Below are 18,556 nucleotides of genomic sequence, written 5' to 3' on the forward strand. Positions count from 1 at the left end.
ATCTACTGGCTTCAAACTACATTTATTTAGCAAATCAGCATATTTAGAATGATCTCTGAACGATTGAGACACTGGAGACTGACGTAATGATGCTAAAAATTCAGTTTTGATCACAGGACATTACATTTTACAATGTATTCAGATATAAAGCACTGACTTTAAACTGTTGTAATATTTCATAATATTAGCTGCTGTAAAACATACCCAGTTTAAAAAGCCACACTCTACTACTACATTTTAGTGTTGTTAATAGAGTTTTGCAGATGTGAACGTTTAACAAACGTTAAAAAAACGTTTAAACATGAACATTTGATCATGGAAAGTTAAGAACGTGATTATATATAGCCATGTAACATTCAAAACAACGTTTTTGTTACTTGTCCTGAATGTTATATTGACTCAAAGGCCTTGTTTAATGTGATTGTAATGTCTTCTCAAACTACGTCAGTTGTTGTGTACATTGCACTGTAAAGGTAAAGAGGAAAGTCCTTGAACTATATAACCTACAACATGTTTTATAATTACTGCAATAAAGTCGCTTTCACATTTACAGACGTTTGAGGAAGTTTCACGGGCGAAATCCAGTCATTCCGACAAATATACGTAGATATCGCTCATGTTCAAGTTGTTGTTGCTTGGTTTTAAAGTGACTTTTTAAAGTGTTTCTGCACAATAAATTTGCTAATGTGCTAACGCTAATGTGACCGCGCCTTTACACCACTAAGTTTACATGGAATTGCCTTTTTAGCCTACGACATCCACCCTTCTGTGTAATCAGGAGTTGTAAATCAGGCCACAGTGATTTACCTTAAACGCCTGTAGACAAACATGCTTTGGGCCTTGAGTCATGCTAGTCTTACTCTTGTTAGTGGTTTGTTTTGTTTTGTTTGAAACGTAGCTAATTAAGACTTACAGTACTGTTAATATAATGCTAGTAATTTCAATTAATTATAAGTCAATGGGGTCCAAAACACTCCGTTTGTGTTCAAAGAAAAAAACATTTTTCAAAACATCGCTTTCGTGTTCCACTGACAAAATAAAGTCATACAGGTGTGGATGAATGACTTAATGGTCAATAAATGATGAATTTTAATTTTTGTGTGAAATATATCCCTTTAAGTATATTTTTCACTCTATTACACAATCTTCAGAGACAGAGTGTTACATGCTAGTCGTTATAAATGCTTAACATTAACTAAATTAAAATGTGATCAAGTAGCCTATACTAGTTCAGTATACATCTAAATACAAATTTCAGCTTTATTTTATTGAATACAGTGATTAAATTGCAATCATTACTGAATGGGATTGAGACTACATGAGAGTACAGTTTCAGTGATACATAATTTCTTGAACAGGTGTTTGAGTTTCTGCACTCGATCTGGCAGCTGCACGAGAGAAACCTGAGAGAGCCGTGACAGTGCTGTTATTACACGTTCACTGCACTTTCCCCTGAAGTTCGAGGTGCGTGTGTCTGTTATTTCGCAGTGGAAAAAGGAAATGAATCTGAGGGTAACAGGAGCACTTCTCATTATAAACTCTTCGGAATAGCTTTCCTCCGGTGTGAAGTTGTTCCCCCAACAGCAAAGTCCCGATTCAGCTGACACGGGTCCTCCCCTACATCGAGCAATATCGTGGTTTCGTTTCCTTTTTTTCGCGATTTCATGAAAAACAGAAAGTTTTAGAAACCTGTGGCTGCATGGAAAAAAAAACCTAGGCCTATTTATTCAGTAGGCCTATGCCATTACTGAAATCACAGCTGGACAAAACTACAGCCAAACTGGTGCACCACTATCATAAAAACTACAGTAGGCTACTGTTTTTGTGAATCTCTATTTTCAGAAATGTGTACTATGATACCAACACTGCATAAAACTAATCTAGACTTAAGTTATGTTTTTGTTGAATTATGAAACTGGTAACTGAAGGTTTACTAATGATCAATGGATGCTTATCCATTACTACCCTCTAGTGGGGACTAAACCACTCTACACACTCTAACAACTTTTCTATCTGCAAAATCTCACCGAAAACATTTCAATGCTTCAAAACCTAGTTATTGTGTCATTAAATTGGCCAATGCAACCAAAATAAAAAGAGTTTTTATCATCATATGAGCCACGCTTGTCAAAATGTTAAGATGTTTTTTCACCATGGCAGTCAACTATGGAAATGTTTTGTTTTGCTTATTTGTCGATACTATACTATACAAGAATGTAATGTTTGTCTAGCTGAGCTTTTTAGATAGGGATTTCAATTGTAGCAGGATCGACAAAGGACCTTGAGACAGGAACGACCCTTTAAAGTCCCCATGAAAACAAAATGAAAGTTTTTTGGCTTTTATTATGAATATGTTAACCATAAGGTTATTTATAAGTTGGTGTGCTCCAAAACAACAACACAATTTGCATTTACAAGATATAAGCGTTCAAAACGTACATTATCTCACTTCCGCCAATTTGGATCAAGGATTTTGATGACGTCAAGCTGCACTTCAGCTTCTCATCAAACGTTCTGTCCAATCAAATGCTCTCTAGAATCCGAAGCGTCCCGCCCCCTACACTATAAATAGACGCTGACGCTGCAGCTGAGATCGGTCACTTGTTTACAGTGTTATATCTTTTCTATGGTGAATGACATGTATTGCACAAGGTAGACGATAGGGAATGATTCAGACAGTGTAAATATGCTTTCGATTGGGGCAAATAAGGTTTGGTTTTGTGTTTGTCACGCGAACCGCGGCAACACGCACGTCTGCTCTGGACTTTGGCTCCCCTGGTGAAAAAACCAGCATATGCTGGTAGGTATGTTCTGATGCTGGTTTAAGCTGGTCCTTTGCTGGTTTTTGCTGGTCATGTTGCTGGTCATGTTGCTGGTCAAGGACCAGCATGAACCAGCAAAGGACCAGCATAAACCAGCTAAGGACCAGCTTAAACCAGCATCAAAACATACCTACCAGCCAGTGGCGGCTACTGGTCTGTCAAATAGGGGAAGCTCATTTTCGGCCTACATCATAAAATTGTCTATTTATTTATTCACAAGAATGTGCCTTATTGTCATAAGTAAGTCACAATGCAAACAATCGTAAAAAAAAAAGCTTTAGTTTTATTATGCAAAATATGATGTATTTTTTCTTTTAGTCAGATGCTACTATAGAGTATAAATATTTTGCAATTTAAATAAGGTTATTATGGAGATTTATTTATTTATTTATTTATAAAGTATTTTAATAGAAATATAAGGTTTCATTATGTTATGTTAAAATTTTTCAAGATTACTATATATATATATATATATATATATATATATATATATATATATATATATATATATATTAATTTATAGTCATCCTCCATGTTAATATTTAAAATATTAACATGAATGAATGAATGAACGATCTAAAAAAAAATATTAAACTCTGTAAAAGTGAAACAAGGAATGTGGTGTATAATTGTGTGAAATGTATGATGAAAATCAAGCAATTTCGCCAAGCAAATATAAAGAAATAGGTTGCAGCAGTTTTTATTTCGACTGAACTTGAGAAATCCGCGATGGGACTGAGCGCGAATAGCTCCAGCGATTCCTTATAGTACAAAATCGCTGTCAGTCAAAAGGAGATGCAATCTTTCGACAGACCCTCCAATCATCACGCAGAAGCTCGGAGTCCAGGCCAGCCCACTCCTCATTTGCTCCTCATTCACCCCCAGAGACGCTGAGCGTCCGTGGGCGGGACATAATCGCAGCGTTTATCCAATGACCGTCTAGTTTCAAAGCACTGAAAAAAAACGTTCAAAGCAGCCGCATTGAAGTCAATGGACGCTGGGCTTCAACGGGGAAACGCACTGTGACGCTACGGGAATGTATGAGAAGAAAATCAAGTCAGCCGACCTGCTATATCTAACTGATTCTGAACAAACTCGTCTTTGAGATGAACGTTTTCTAACGCATTTTTAGTCAATAAAATGTTAATACAATAGTACATAATTTGACCATTAATTTTGTGACATTATAGGGGAAGCTGAGCTTCCCTTGCAGTCTTAAAGAAATCGCCACTGCTACCAGCATATGCTGGTTTTTTCACCAGGGTCGGGTCTAGAGACGCGATCACATGGAGCAGAACATCGAATCGGCATATATTAAACACTTTTATAACTACACAGCTTCAGCATTATGATCATTATTTTGTTTTAGTAAGAGTTTTATACTGAATCTAGGGGCTAATCATTTGGACTGTGGCTGTCAAATACTGAGCTCAAAAGCTCTGGCCCAAGCAGATATAAATTAAACGCTATTGGCTATTATAAAAAGGAAGCGGGGCTGATCGATATGTCCCGCCCAGTTTTCCTGTTTCAGTTGAAATTACGTCACCACATAGAATAACGTGTTACAAGGCACTTCAGTGGACCTTTAAAACAAGTCATTTCACTCGGCGGTCATCTTTGAAATGCCTCTGGGGCATGCAAGTGCAGCTCTTTGAAAAGGAACATCAAATTCTCCAAATCTGTTCACTTCTTACGATTAAATGTCATATCTGATATCACCAATGAAATTTGACAACAACTGCCTCATCAATATTGTTCCTTATGCTCCAATAGCGTTAAAAAAAAAAAAAATTTCAGGTTAGATCAGTCAGTGCGCATGCGCAGTATTGAGCGCATGTCTCGGAACGCTGTTTCTATAGTAACCGGGATTTCTAACAATAGCTGCAGTGAACTTTACTAATCAAGGATTGGCTCTTTCAGTAAGAAGGCGGGGCTTCGAGGCCATATTGAGCGTTGCATTTTTCCCCTTTCAAAACTATAGACCATTTCGCTAGATGTAAACATACTGGTCCCGATACACTTCCTGTTTCTTTTTTTTTTTTTATCTTTTTTAACATCACAAAAAATACAACCAACATAACATTTGACTGGATGAAAATGTTAGATTAGCACCTTTCCAGCAAACACAGTACGTTGTGACGACGTCGTCAGTTCGTCGTCCTTTGGTCAGCGCGACATTACTTTATGGCGACGTTGTGAGGACGTCGTGGCAAAGTTCCATTTTTTAGAATATTGGCTAACGTTCCAGAAACGTCGTGGGCACGTCCTCAACAGACGTCGCTAGTTAGTCCCATCGGGAACGTTGTGGCGACGTGGTCCCTTGGTCTCTATAGTATAGGTCTACCAGTATTTTATTTACAATATATTTACAATTGATAAATATAAAATGCTTACAATTTAAAATGTTAGATATTTATTCGTCAAGACTGACATTCCATTTATACATGCTAGAGAGATATTCAAGGCTTTAGAATGTTGGCTGACGTTCCAGAAACGTCGTGGGCTCGTCCTCTACAGACGTCGCTATTTGGTCCCATGGGGAACGTTGTAGGGACGTGATCCCATGGTCTCTAGCCAGCATACACAGTATGTTGTGAGGACGTCGCCGGTTGGTCGTCATTTGGTCAGCGTGACATTACTTGACAACGTCGTGAGGACGTCGTGGTAACGTTCCATTTTTCAGAATTTTGGCTAAGGTCCCAGAAACGTCCTGTGCACGTTCTCAAAAGACGTCGCTAGTTAGTCGCATGGGAACGTTGTAGCGACGTGGTCAGCTGGTCTGCAGATAACTTTTCATATTATTGCACTACATGTATTTGGCCTATCTTTTTAAGGTGTATACCATTTGGATAGCCTATAATAAGGGAAATATACTGAATTAATCAAGCATTTTGCATGATGGCATGAATTGTTATAGAAATATAATAATTATGCCGTCATTTAAAATGTAGATATATATGTGTCATCAAATTAATGACAAAACAAAACCAAATAGTTTGTTGGCAAATAACAATAATTTATGCTTGTGAATGACAGAAGAAATTTATTGAGAAACGGCATCGGACAAGTGAACATTTAAACCAGCGCACGTCACTTTTTGAGTGCTGCGTAAGTGCGCGTGCCCGTCACTTTAACGGTCAACTTCCAGCAGACGGACACGAAGGAAAAGGTAAGCGCTATAAATCTATTTTTATTCATCGTTTTTGATGATATAACGTTAGATATCATGTAAGATGATTAGTGTTTTGTATTTTTGTAGGTTTTCTATATTAATTTCGTAAATAAACGCCATGTTTGGTTATGTCGCGGTCTGAGGTAACGTTAACTGCTAAAATCAAGAGATATTGTATTCCTTCTTTTTAGTTAAGTTTAAAATGTAACACAATAAACTATACAGTATTCACTGTCAAATTAAAACTTCAACCGTAATAGTTTGTTTGACTGCCTGCCACTCTCGCTTTATGTTGCTCATGCTAGCCATATTGTAAGTTTGAATATAAACTACTGTTTAAACGTTTAATTAGACGCTAGCGAAATTACCTTCAGTGTATGTGGGAACAATAATTTCCGCATTTTCCCCTCGAGCAACAGACCTGTAAATTGTCATTTGCTCACTATTGGTGTTAAAGGTGTTTTTTACATGCTTGCTTTTTATGCTAGTTAAGTTACCTTTCATTCACAAATAAGATCTGATACGTTCGTTTTAACAAATCTTTTAATAAACAAGTGGTTAATTTTCTTTTAATAAGTGGTTAATTTTCTTTTAATAAACAAGTGGTTAATTTTCTTTAGGTCCTGACTGCCAATGAACCAGGCAATGATTCAGTGAGTTGCTTATTAGAAAAGATGCCCAATTTCTTACTACCTAGTAGACTCAATATTTTATTCATTGTTGTAAAACTAACATACTTTTTGTCAGCAGGTGGAGAGATAGTCTGGGCAGCGCCAAGCCAACAACTATTATGATTATGAGTAGGGATGATTATCAGAACAGGTACTGATTTGGCTCCTGACTTGTTCAGTACTGAAAAACTGACATAAGCTACAGGACCAACAGTGCTGCTATTGGTGTTTTTGTATTGTTGATTCTTTCCTCTTTAGAAATAACTGCATATCATCCAAACCATCTCCAAATGAATGGCTGCAAGGATCCAGGATCATGAGATAATCCGTCATGAAAACTGTTTCATAGGAATCAGCGAATCCTGGGTGAAGAACTAAACCTCATTGTTTTAGTGTCACTAACTATAGATTTAAATTGATTTTAGTGGCTTATATGTTTATATTTCAGGCCTGCCTGATCATTCTGTTGCCCTAGATGTGAAGACACACTGGAACTGCATTTCTCATGGTTGAAAGAGTTGCGCATCGATATCCAGACATACAAGAAGCCTTCCTGGACCCACACGACAAAATGCTCAGGAGGAGAGGCAGGTAATCCACAGGGTTGGATTTTACAATTTACTCATAACTAGATAGATACCACTTAAAGGAGAAGTCTACTTCCAGATCAAAAATTAGGGGTGCACCGATACCGGTATGAGGTACTGTATGAGCTTGACGAGTTAATATTGTTTTCTCACAGACATTACTCAGAAGTTTGTAGTTCTGTCAGATATGTCAAAAATAAGTAAGTAAAACAATGCACAAGTTATCTAAAGATAGGGAGAGAGAGGGGGGGGGGAGAGCGCAATTCTGTTGCGTGATCTTTATTGATGTTCGCTCACTTAGCACACACATAATTTGGATTAAAACTAATTTGGAAATATAAAATTTATAGGGGCATTCACTATAAAGCATACACAACTTTATTGGCGAAAATATCACTGTTAGGAGATTTATAACAAATAGTTCCCTGCATTATTACAACAAAACGTGTGATTACAGTAGCTGCTGCAATGGAGCAGCTCTACTGCTAATAAATTAAAGATGATGTACCATAGAGCAAAAAATGAACAGTGAAAGTAATGAAAACTTAGGTGTAAGTGTTAAGCAAAAACTAAGTGTAGATATAACTGAAAGATATAGTCAAATCAAAAATTATTCAGACACTAGTATAATTTTTATTTATTTTTTAATTAATGGGCAGGACACTATAGTTCATTTATGTAAATCAGCAAAATAAAGTAAAAGTGTGACATTATACCCCAAAAAAATTTCATACAGTAAAATTGATTACTTGGGATCAAAAATGATAAGTTCCATTTTGCAGAGAAATATTGTCTGATAATGTGAGAAAAGATGTCTGAATAAATTTTGGTTTGATTGTATCTATTTGATAAATGAAGTTAAACAACTAACATTTTTACATATTCTTTTAGTTTCTGTACCCAATATTTTATAAATTTACCGGTAAATTAAAAAACATTGATATCGGTACTCAGAATCGGCAAGTACCAAAAATAAAACCATCAATATCGGTCGTACTGAAAAAAAGTGGTATCGGTGCATCCCTAGTACTCACCCCCGTGTCATCCAAGATGTTCATGTCTTTCTTACTTCAGTCATAAAGAAATTATGTTTTTTGAGGATTCAATTCAGTATTTTTCTTTATATAGTAGACTTCTATGGTGCCCCGAGTTTGTTAACGATCCCAAATGTGGTTGTAAACAACCTCGGCGAGGAAGACGGGTCTTATCTAGTGAAACGATCAGTTATTTTCATAAAAATAATACAATTTATATACTTTTTAATGTCAAATGCTCGTCTTGTCTTGCTCTGCCTAAACTCTTTTTTTTCGGTACATGACAGTTAGGGTGTGTTGAAAAACTCCCATCTCATGTTCTCTCTCAACTTCAAAATCATCCTATATCGCTGTTTTACCTTTTTTGTTATGGGTATTTGATCTCCTTTGCTTGTTCACTTTGCAAAGACTGGGTCATAATTTCAAAAAACATAATTTCTTATGACACTCCTTACAAATATGTATACAAACACATATACCTCAGGATGACTATTCTCCTTTAAGTATAGTACATGCACTTAAACTTTATTTATTTATTTTTGTTTCTTTATATTGCACTTATATTGTATTGCACCTCCCGAGCTCCTGGCCATTTTTAAATGTGTAAAAAAAAAATGTAGTTGGCCTGAATTTGACCATTGTGAAGACTCCCCTAGGGCTGCACGATAAAATCGCATGCGATTGTCAGACGCATTAGTCAATAAAGCTGGTTCTTTGATTAGTAGTAGATCACCATCACATGCATTCAGCTGGAGCAGCAATTAATACACAGAGTCGTAAATGACTGACAAGCTACGCAGAATCACGCTCATAATCAAATGCAATTCATCTGCGATTATGAGCACAATTTTGCGTAGCTTGTGAGTGATTTACGACTCCATGTAAAAACTGCCGTTCCAGCTGAATGCAGGTGATGGAAATTTACTACTAATCAAAGAAACTGGCTTTACTGACTATACGTGCGTGATAATTTCATGCAATTTATCGTGTAGCCCTACTCTCCCCATGCCTAAATCATACACAAAATCATTTTGCTGTGTTTCCCGCAGGATTTTTTTGAGACTATGGAGGATAGCTGGACCTTGGTCTGCCTGGGGGATCTGGGGCCATGGTCTTGTGTAAGAAATAATGTACTGTACAGTTTAAAGTTAAATTTGTCTATCTGGTGCAATTTGAGAGTTCAGTATTAAGAGCTCCAACCCATGCACAGTGTGTAAATTTAACAAAAAAGAAAATCTATGCCAGGGTTCCTCAAATCTTACCCAGGAGGGCCAAAAAGAAGCTGAAGAACTACTTAAGATTTCAAAAAGACACCTTGATGTTTGTGTTTGATCAAAAAAACTCTGGGGTGACTCTCATGGGCCAAATTCTCTGTTATTTTTTTGTGTAGATTCAAAGGAAAGGGTGAAAAAATGAGGAAGTCTGGGAATGACTGAAGAAGGCAGCTGTGATTTCAAAAGGCACCTTGAAGTTTGCAGTAAAAAAAGTCATTATCAGAACGTTAGTTCTTTGAGAATGTGTGCATTGTTTATTACAAGATGTAGTTTCATCAGAACGTTTCAAAATGTAGAAATGTATACTGTTGGACAAACTTTGAAATTAATCTTAAAATGTAAATCATTTCTGTGATCAAAGCTGAATTTTCAGCATCATTACTCCAGTTGTAAGTGTTCAAAAACATTGTAATTTGCTGATTTGCTGCTCAAGAAACATTTCTGATTATTATCGGTGTTGTTGAAAACAGTTGTGCTGCCTACATTTTTTTTTTTTTTTTTTTTTTTGTACACTACAGTTCAAAAGGTTGGAGTCACTAAGATTTTCTTTTCATTGGGAAGACTTTAATAGCAAGGATGCATTTAATTGATCAAAAGTGATAGTAAAGACATTTATAATGTTACAAAAGATTTAAAAAAAAAGCTTTTTTGTTTTATTTTTGTATTCATAAAATAATTCTGAAAAACCACAATTTACACAGAAAAATTAAGTAGCACAACTGTTTTCAACATTGATAATCAGAAATCTTTCTTGAGCATCAATTCATCATATGAGAATGATCATGTGACACTGAAGACTGGAGTTAAGGCTACTGAAAAATTCAGCTTTGCCTCACAGGAATGAAATACATTTTAAAGTGTATTTGAAAAACACTAGAAAACATTGTTAAAAATAATATTTCACAATATTACAGTTTTGTACTGTAAGTTTGATTAAATGGACTTGAATAGACTTCTATCGAAAAACATTGAAACACAAAGACTGCAGATTTTTGACTGATTGTGTACATACATGAGCAACATTAACAGGGTGATCCTCCCTTTCAGGTGCCAGAGAATGATATTGGCAGTACAGGCTCAGGATGGCGAAGAGGAGGAAGAACATATTTGACATCAGAGTACTCGGGTACTATGGTCCTTTGGTAATGACAATATTGTTTAGGTTTTGGTTTTGATAGTGAAGCAGTATTGAAACACATCACCATCAGATATTTGTAGCAGGTGTTTCATACACAGGACACTCAGGAAACAAATTAACTTAAAGTAATAAAGAAGTCACTACTGAATTGTTTCCTTTCTTTTTATCAGTGTCTTTTTTTTTTTACCAGATTATAGGGAGTTGTCAATGAGTATTGATTAATTATTGATCATTTTTACCAATAAAATCGTTAACTATACCCATCAGTAATGAGAAACTTTTCAGTAACATTAAAACAATTCAGTAAAATTTACAAGATTTATGTATTGATGTGTTGAATTATCTGTGCTCATGACTTGGTAACACTTTGCATGGTTAAAGAATAGGTGTAATGTTCAAAATGTATTGGCTTACTGTTTGTAGAAATAACACTGAATAAATGCTGATTAATAAATGAATGCACTGTTTTTGCTCATTTAATGTTTAGAATGTAATGTTTTTGTAATGGTTTGCATGTATGTATTGAATATATTCACTAAAATCTCCTATAACGATTAAAAAACATTAGAATTAAGTGTTTTATTTTTTTTTTTTTAGCAGAAGAAAATGTTTATGAGTTTGTCATTTATATACCTATTTAAAGGTGGTACGAGCACATCCTCTGGACCAGACTAAAGGTGAGAAGTAAAAATTTTAAATATAAGGAACGTGGTAGTTTGGTTGTCAGGACGTACTGGTTCGGTCGTTAGGACGTATTTGTCACGTCCCACCAACATAACATTGTAACGTCGCCACGACGAATATGGGAATCACAAAGTTACGTTGCTGGTACGTTATTTGGGACGTCGCTGCGACCAATCTGGTCCTTGAGACGTAATCGCCACGTTCCAGCGACGTCCGAAATAACGTCGCCACGACGAATATGGGAATCACAAAGTTACGTCGCTGGTACGTTATTTGAGACGTCCCTGCGACCAATCTGGTCCTTTATAGTCACGTCCTCACAACGTGCCAGTTTGGTCGCTGAGACGTACTCACCACGTTCCAGCGACGTACGAAATAACGTCGCTACGACGAATATGGGAATCACAAAGTTACGTCGCTGGAACGTTATTTGGTACGTCGCTGCGACGAATATGGTCCGGTCCAGTAACGTTGTCACGACGTAACTGTGTTAGCTGGAGGCCTCGATTCAAGGCTTGTTAACGTAGAAATCCCTTTCGTAGAAACCTCCCTTTCTGTCTACTCATGTACGCGATTCACTTTGCATGCCCTAATGTTCGACCCCCAGATCTTACTTTGCGAGTATATTTTCATTGGGACCTTTTTAATAATACATTTTTTAAATACCCAGTCATGCATATAATAGGATGCAAATTATTTCAGGAAAATTAAATATATGCCATATGCAATTAATATATGTGTACATTATTCTTCTATTACATCATATTGATATTTATATTGGCATTTAATGGCACTGTTCAATGGGTAAATTAATTTATCAGAGTCAGAAATTCAACAAACACACATGGTTAGGCTTTTATTTGTGCATATAACTTGGATCAATCTATGGAAATTGTGGTGAATACTTCTCCCAACGGTGCTCCACAGGCTTTTGGCTACTTTTGGCTGCTTTATTTTTTACTAGCCACCAGATCGCGCTGTTTTCGACACTTTCGAAGCTTTGAATCTTTTCCGGAGGAATGTCTCGGCGTATCACGTCCTGCTTGTTTACTCTGATCTGGAAGATGCTGTCACTTTTGACGTAGGAAACTTGTGGATATGAGTGAATCTTGGGTATTCAATAGTCTTTTACAGGAATCGAACTCGGGTCGCCGTGAGCGCAGCTGCGCTGTATTTTGAGGCACTAACCGCAAGGCTATTGGCGCCAATAAGGTACACGTTTTTAGTAATTGCGCAGTTAATTCTCATATTGAGTTTTCATAAATTTCATGAAGCATTTAGCTAACCTAACCACCTTTTACACAAACATTGTCAAGTAGCTAAAGGTCCAGCGCCAATAAAGATAGTTTTTTTTTTGAATGATGAATAGTTTCCCCTTTAGATTGGGTACTGCAGAAACATGAACAAATAATTAGTAAATGATTTAAGATGTGCAAATAGTAGAAGTCTACACAACAAAGACCAAATATACTACATTTACAGACTATAATTATGAGTTAATGAATATATTAACATGAATAGTTTGTGAAGTGCTTAAAATGACTATTTAAGCTATATTTTAACATTTGTAAATGTAAAAATGAGCATTAGCTAATATGTGAACTAAAATTTACTGACATTTGTAAGCATTCAAAAGTACATTAACAAAAAAGCTTGTAAATATGGTATACTTTCTGTTAAAATCATTTGTAGATTTTTAAAACACATTGCAAGTTTATTGACATTTGTAAATATTAGTCCGTTAAGCATTATGTAATGTTTGTTAATGATTTATAAATAAAGCTGTTAATCATTGTAAACCATCTGTCAAAATCATGTGAAGTTTTTTTTTTTTTTTTTTTTTTTTTTTTAAGAAATGCACGATCGTATATTTGAAAGTTTAATGACATTTGTAAGCATTTCAATTTACGTTAAATAATGATCTGTTAATCATTTGGTAATGTTTATAAGTTCATTAGTTAACATTAACAAGCACATCATATTTCTAGATATGTGAACATATATTAAGTAATGATTGGTTAAACTCTATATATTGTTTGTTAATGATTTATTATTGAACGTTATTATAAAGTGTTACATCTACATTGTACATATTTTTATCTATTTTATTAAAACATTTTCAGAGGTAAATCAATAACAATTACAATTTTAACAATGCTTCAAGTGTGATTTATGAGATTTGTTGTATTTTGAATCCAATTTTTCTTTGTAAAAGGTGAAATACTGATTTCAAAATTAAGGATTCATTGGTTTGAATATACATTGAACCAAAAACTATCATAACATCTTAGTTGATAATTCAGGATACTTTATTTTTGACAAAACATCCCATGTTTCGGTAGTGACAGTAATGCTGTATTAATGCTGTAATACTAAAACACACAAAAAAAATTCCATAATAAGTTTGCATAAATATACAATATATTTCTCTTAAGTTCACTTTATTGAGAAGTCAGAAAGTTATTTTTAAAAACAACAATTGAATAAAATGCAAAAATTATTTCAATATCATTTATATTATAATTATTTCAATATGAAGTTAAAATTTAGGCTTTAGGGTTTGGGACAGCCACCTCCCAAATAAAAGTACCCACTAAATTATGATTTTACATATATTAAGCTTACTAATATTTTAAATATTATTTGGGGTTTCAATAGAAAATAATGGGTTCTGGGACAGCAGTTTGCACCAATTCTGCAGAATGGCTCATATAACACTATAATATGAGAAATGTGCATTAATAAACAATACTATATTTATAAACTAACATTAAATTAATAAACACTGTAAGCATCGTGTACATTGTTAGTTCAACCAATGCATTAACTAACTAATCCTTATTATGATATTTGATGAATTACCAGGAGATGGAGCTAAAGACATTTCTAACTTTGAAAGCAATGCCACTCTTTAACACTAGAGGGAGTAAGATTTCTGCAAATACACCTGTTACTACTGCAGATACTGTGAGAGGTAGCAGGGGAAAAAAAACAACATTAGTGAAGTTATTAGATGAGCAAATAAAACGTCAAACAGATTGCATTGATTTGTTCTGACTGTATATACATTCTGTTCGCTTGCAAACAATGCATTTGTATTTTTAAAATAAAATATAAAGTGAAAAAATAAATATAAAAAGTACAAAAATAAAAAGTGAAATCTTTGCTAATTAAGTATTCAGAAATAGCTAATGACACACTAATTATTGCAGGGCAGCCGGCTGCGTATTTCTAAAGCGTACTGAACTAACGAACTAATTTCAATATGTATTTCAAAATGACTATTTGTAGGTCACAAAGAAATATTTTATCATGTGACTTTCTTTCTTTCTTTCTTTCGTTTTTCAAAGGTCTGAGACCACACTGATTTTTATTTTTTAACTGAAAACAAAAACCGAAGGAAAGTTATGTAAAATAAGAAATATTTAAGATTCTTAACTTAATCTTCTACTAGGTCACTAGTCAAATGTAAGCAAATTAGTGGGTTTGACCGCTTGAACTCGACCAGGCTTTCTTTCACTTTCGAACTTTCTCAAAACATGGTTTACTCCAGTTTGAGTATCATTAGGCCTGAATTCTGAATCCATGCATTTTCTTTCATATTTGTAATAAAGTCAATAACAGCATGTTTGTTAGACTTTTGGATCCCATTGATTAGTCCACGCTTTTTACATGCATTCTAATACATGTTGTAAGCTACATCACATTCCTGCATGTTGGTATTTTTGTTAGTGAATCTCTAGCTGTATTTCTGCGGCGCAAAAGAGGACAAATCTAAACTGAACTCTTTCAAAGAATCATTGTTGTACTCAAAAGCATCTATAAAGCCATTCACCTTTTATTCCGCACATTTTGTGGTCTCTCATTCAGTGCAAACGCGTTCGAATCCACCAATGGGCTTTGAGGCTGCAGATATTGGGATGTAAATGAGCGCACAGCGCGTGCTGGCGCAGTGAAAGTGTCCGATTGTTTATTGAGCTCGCGGAGCCACGCGCCCGGCTCGCGGAGCGTCACCCGGCGAGGGCGGAGTCCCGCGCAAGAAGCGTGCGTCTTCAAAGGGGGTGGGGTGTCGGACGCGTGTTGAAAAAGCCGAGAGCTGCCAAAGTTTGTAGCAGATACGCGGGACAGCAAGACTCGGACCACAATACTCCCGACAGACCACGCGAAGGGCACGAGAGTCGTGCGTCGCTAGTTTTTTGACAGTGACGGTGGATTTGTTTGTTGTTCCAAAAAACATGGATACTGCGCAAAGTGCATGCAACGCGTCCGTCATCCTGCAAGAGTGCGCGCAAGCGCCCAAGACGAAGGTGCTGAAAAGACAGCGCTCCAGCTCACCGGAGCTTTTGCGCTGCAAGCGGAGACTCACGTTCAACGGGCTGGGATACACCATCCCGCAGCAGCAGCCTGTCGCGGTGGCGCGACGCAACGAACGCGAGAGGAACCGCGTCAAACAGGTCAATATGGGATTCCAGACGCTGCGCCAGCACGTCCCGAACGGCGCGGCCAATAAGAAGATGAGCAAAGTGGAGACGCTCCGGTCGGCGGTGGAGTACATCCGCGCGTTGCAGCAGCTGCTGGACGAGCACGACGCGATTTCAGCCGCGTTCCAGTGCGGCGTTCCGTCACCGACGCTCTCGAACGCCTACTCGGCCGATCCCGAGTCGCCACACTCCTCCTATTCGTCCGATGAAGGGAGTTACGAGCACCTGAGCTCTGAAGACCAAGAGCTGCTGGACTTCACAACTTGGTTTGATCGCTACTGATGAGATTTTACAAGGGACTGCTGGAAAACCCAGTTTATGTGTGTTTTGGAACATGGTCGCTGGTCCTGCTAGAATCCAGCGACTGAGTTCCAAGCGAACCTGGACTCCCGTAAACTTCACAGATGCTGCTTTGTTGACTGGACGGGCAGCAGTCTGGGACGCTGTGGCTTAAGCTGGAAAAGGTTGTAGGTTCAAACCCCAGTGGGGTCCATGAGCTTCTACAATTGCAAAACAAGTCAAGACTGCTGGATGAACATTTCATAAGTGCAATTGTGGGCATGATATGTTGATGCAACTAATGCCGTTGTCCATCTTCCCTAAGAATGTCAAGCTAATGGGAATATTGATGATTACCTACAACCAACTACCGGGTCTGCTTAAGGACCTACGTTGAAATTTGTACTATAACTTTTTGTATTGTTAAAGATGAAGATATATTTTTGTAAGTGGAGCACAACAGCCTCTTTGATGACAGTGAACGCTGTTAGATTGTTGTAATGATAATAATAACCGTTCCGTTTAGATCAAAGTTGTTTTTAACACTGGAGAAGAGTTGATCTGTCGATCTGTATTTATCAAAATTTTATCGTCTAGATGTAGTTCTTCCTGTGAAAGCGTACATGGCGGACTTTTTCAATGCACTTGTCCATTTTTAGTAGTGTACATAAATGATTTTAACAAATATATTTTGTGCAAATGTTTTTATAAATAAATCTGCTCTATTTATACATACATCAGTGTTTCTGGTTGATTTTCAAACCTAAACTTTCTTTATATGCATCAGTGGTCCCATAAAGAACCTTCGACATCCACAGAACCTTCTTAAAGTGGAAAAATGTCCACTGGAAGGATCTTCTAGGAACCAAAAATGGTTCTTCAATGGCTTCGCCCCAAAAAACCCTCTTTATTTTTAAGACTGAGGTGATAAAACATCCCTGTGGTTGTGGAAGAATCACAAAATGCCTTTTTTGTTTCTTTACAAAGAGAAATAGGCTGTTTCCACCCTTTCTAGGGCCATTTTGTCCTGACAAAGTTGGGGCAGAATTCTCCTCCGAGGGTGATTGGTCTATTTTTATTGTCAGTAACCCCAGCTGAGTTTTTCAGGCCTGTCAAACCAAACTAAAGAAGCCATTTTCCCATTGTGCCTCCCCACAGGTGCCTTTATGCATTTCTATATGTGTAATGACACTGCGTATTGTTAATAATTGAAATAATGACTTGAATTTAACCTGCAGGCTTTTACATTTCAAAACGGGGCCAATAAAAACTCAGAGACCCCATTTAATGATCCCTCAGTGGGCGGCCCATCAAGAGTTTTAATGGATGCAGCTCATGCATAAAAACTTAGATTAGTTTTAGTGGTTGTAAAAGGCACGATAAAGATCTATTAAGGTCCTCCATACTGATCCATCCCTACTCCATTCCACGCGAGGGGGGCACCGGTGCCCCCTCGGCCCCCATAAGCAGGTGTGAGCCACGTGCCTGTGTTTGGTAGGACACATCTGCTCCACCCCATTGGTTAGCTGACGAACCCTCTCGGTTGGAGTTTTTTTAAAATAAGGGAGTGATTTATGACAGCAATTATTCATCTCTTTATGGATTTTTCTATATCTTTTAAGGCACCAAAAGAAAAATGTACTCAGCATAAATCACCTACTGGTGGGCTATTGTTTCGTTTTCAAATATAGTTCATCTCTGCTGACCTTCACGGGGTCCGAAATGACACGTCACCGTGTTTAATGTTGGCCTGACTTTAGTTTCTAAGAGAACGAACACTTGAAGTGTGATTTATGTCATGATGTCCAGGAAATTAGAAAACATGCATGATTTTTCAAACAAAAGTGATTTCATCCAGATTAAGTATGAATAGCCTGGGCAAAATACATTTCTCACAAACATAATTTGCATAATTAGATCTAATTAACCACCGATTTGAATGTATGCACAACTATTTACCTATGTTTTTGACCTTAAGCTAGCTAAATATTTCCTACACACACACATATATATATATATATGCTGCTTGAAAGTTTGTGAACCCTTTAGAATTATCTATATTTCTGCATAAATATAACGCAAACATCATCAGAATTTCACACAAGTTGACGATGAGAATCCAATCAAATAAACAAGACAAAAATATATACTTTGTCATTTAGTTATTGAGAAAAATGATCCAGTGTTAAATATTTGCGAGGTGCAAAAGTATGTGAATCTTTGCTGTCAGTATCTGTTGTGACCCTTTTTGAAGCAATAACTGCAGATAACGTATTTTGTAACTGCTGATCAGTCCTGCGCATTGAATTTTAGGAATTTTAGCCCATTCTTTAGTACAGAAACACTTGAACCCTGTGATATTGGTGGGTTTCCTCCTAAGAACTGCTTGCTTCAGGTCCTCCCACAACATTTTA

At 36.6% G+C, this 18,556-nt stretch overlaps 1 protein-coding gene and 1 long non-coding RNA gene across 6 annotated transcripts; both read left to right on the top strand.

Moving 5' to 3' along the window:
• The first annotated feature begins 4,934 nt into the window (after positions 1-4,934).
• Positions 4,935-9,691, top strand: LOC127156181 (uncharacterized). 5 transcript variants are annotated; one of them, XR_007825688.1, is made up of 6 exons: positions 4,935-5,991; positions 6,615-6,647; positions 6,742-6,816; positions 6,924-7,031; positions 7,114-7,256; positions 9,336-9,583. It is a non-coding gene; the product is annotated as an uncharacterized LOC127156181 (long non-coding RNA). The 5 variants fall into 5 exon arrangements; XR_007825689.1 differs by lacking the exon at positions 4,935-5,991 and adding an exon at positions 9,677-9,691 and having other exon boundaries at positions 6,000-7,031; positions 9,336-9,404; XR_007825691.1 differs by lacking the exon at positions 4,935-5,991 and having other exon boundaries at positions 6,000-6,647; positions 6,745-7,031.
• A 5,795-nt stretch (positions 9,692-15,486) lies between these two features.
• Positions 15,487-16,854, top strand: LOC127156893 (achaete-scute homolog 1b). The gene has a single exon (XM_051100032.1). It carries the CDS (start codon positions 15,618-15,620, stop codon positions 16,143-16,145), a length of 528 nt encoding a protein of 175 aa, XP_050955989.1. The 5' UTR covers positions 15,487-15,617; the 3' UTR covers positions 16,146-16,854.
• Positions 16,855-18,556: the final 1,702 nt, after the last annotated feature.

This window comes from Labeo rohita, chromosome 25 (assembly GCF_022985175.1).
Source record: "Labeo rohita strain BAU-BD-2019 chromosome 25, IGBB_LRoh.1.0, whole genome shotgun sequence".
Taxonomy (NCBI): Eukaryota; Metazoa; Chordata; class Actinopteri; order Cypriniformes; family Cyprinidae; genus Labeo; species Labeo rohita.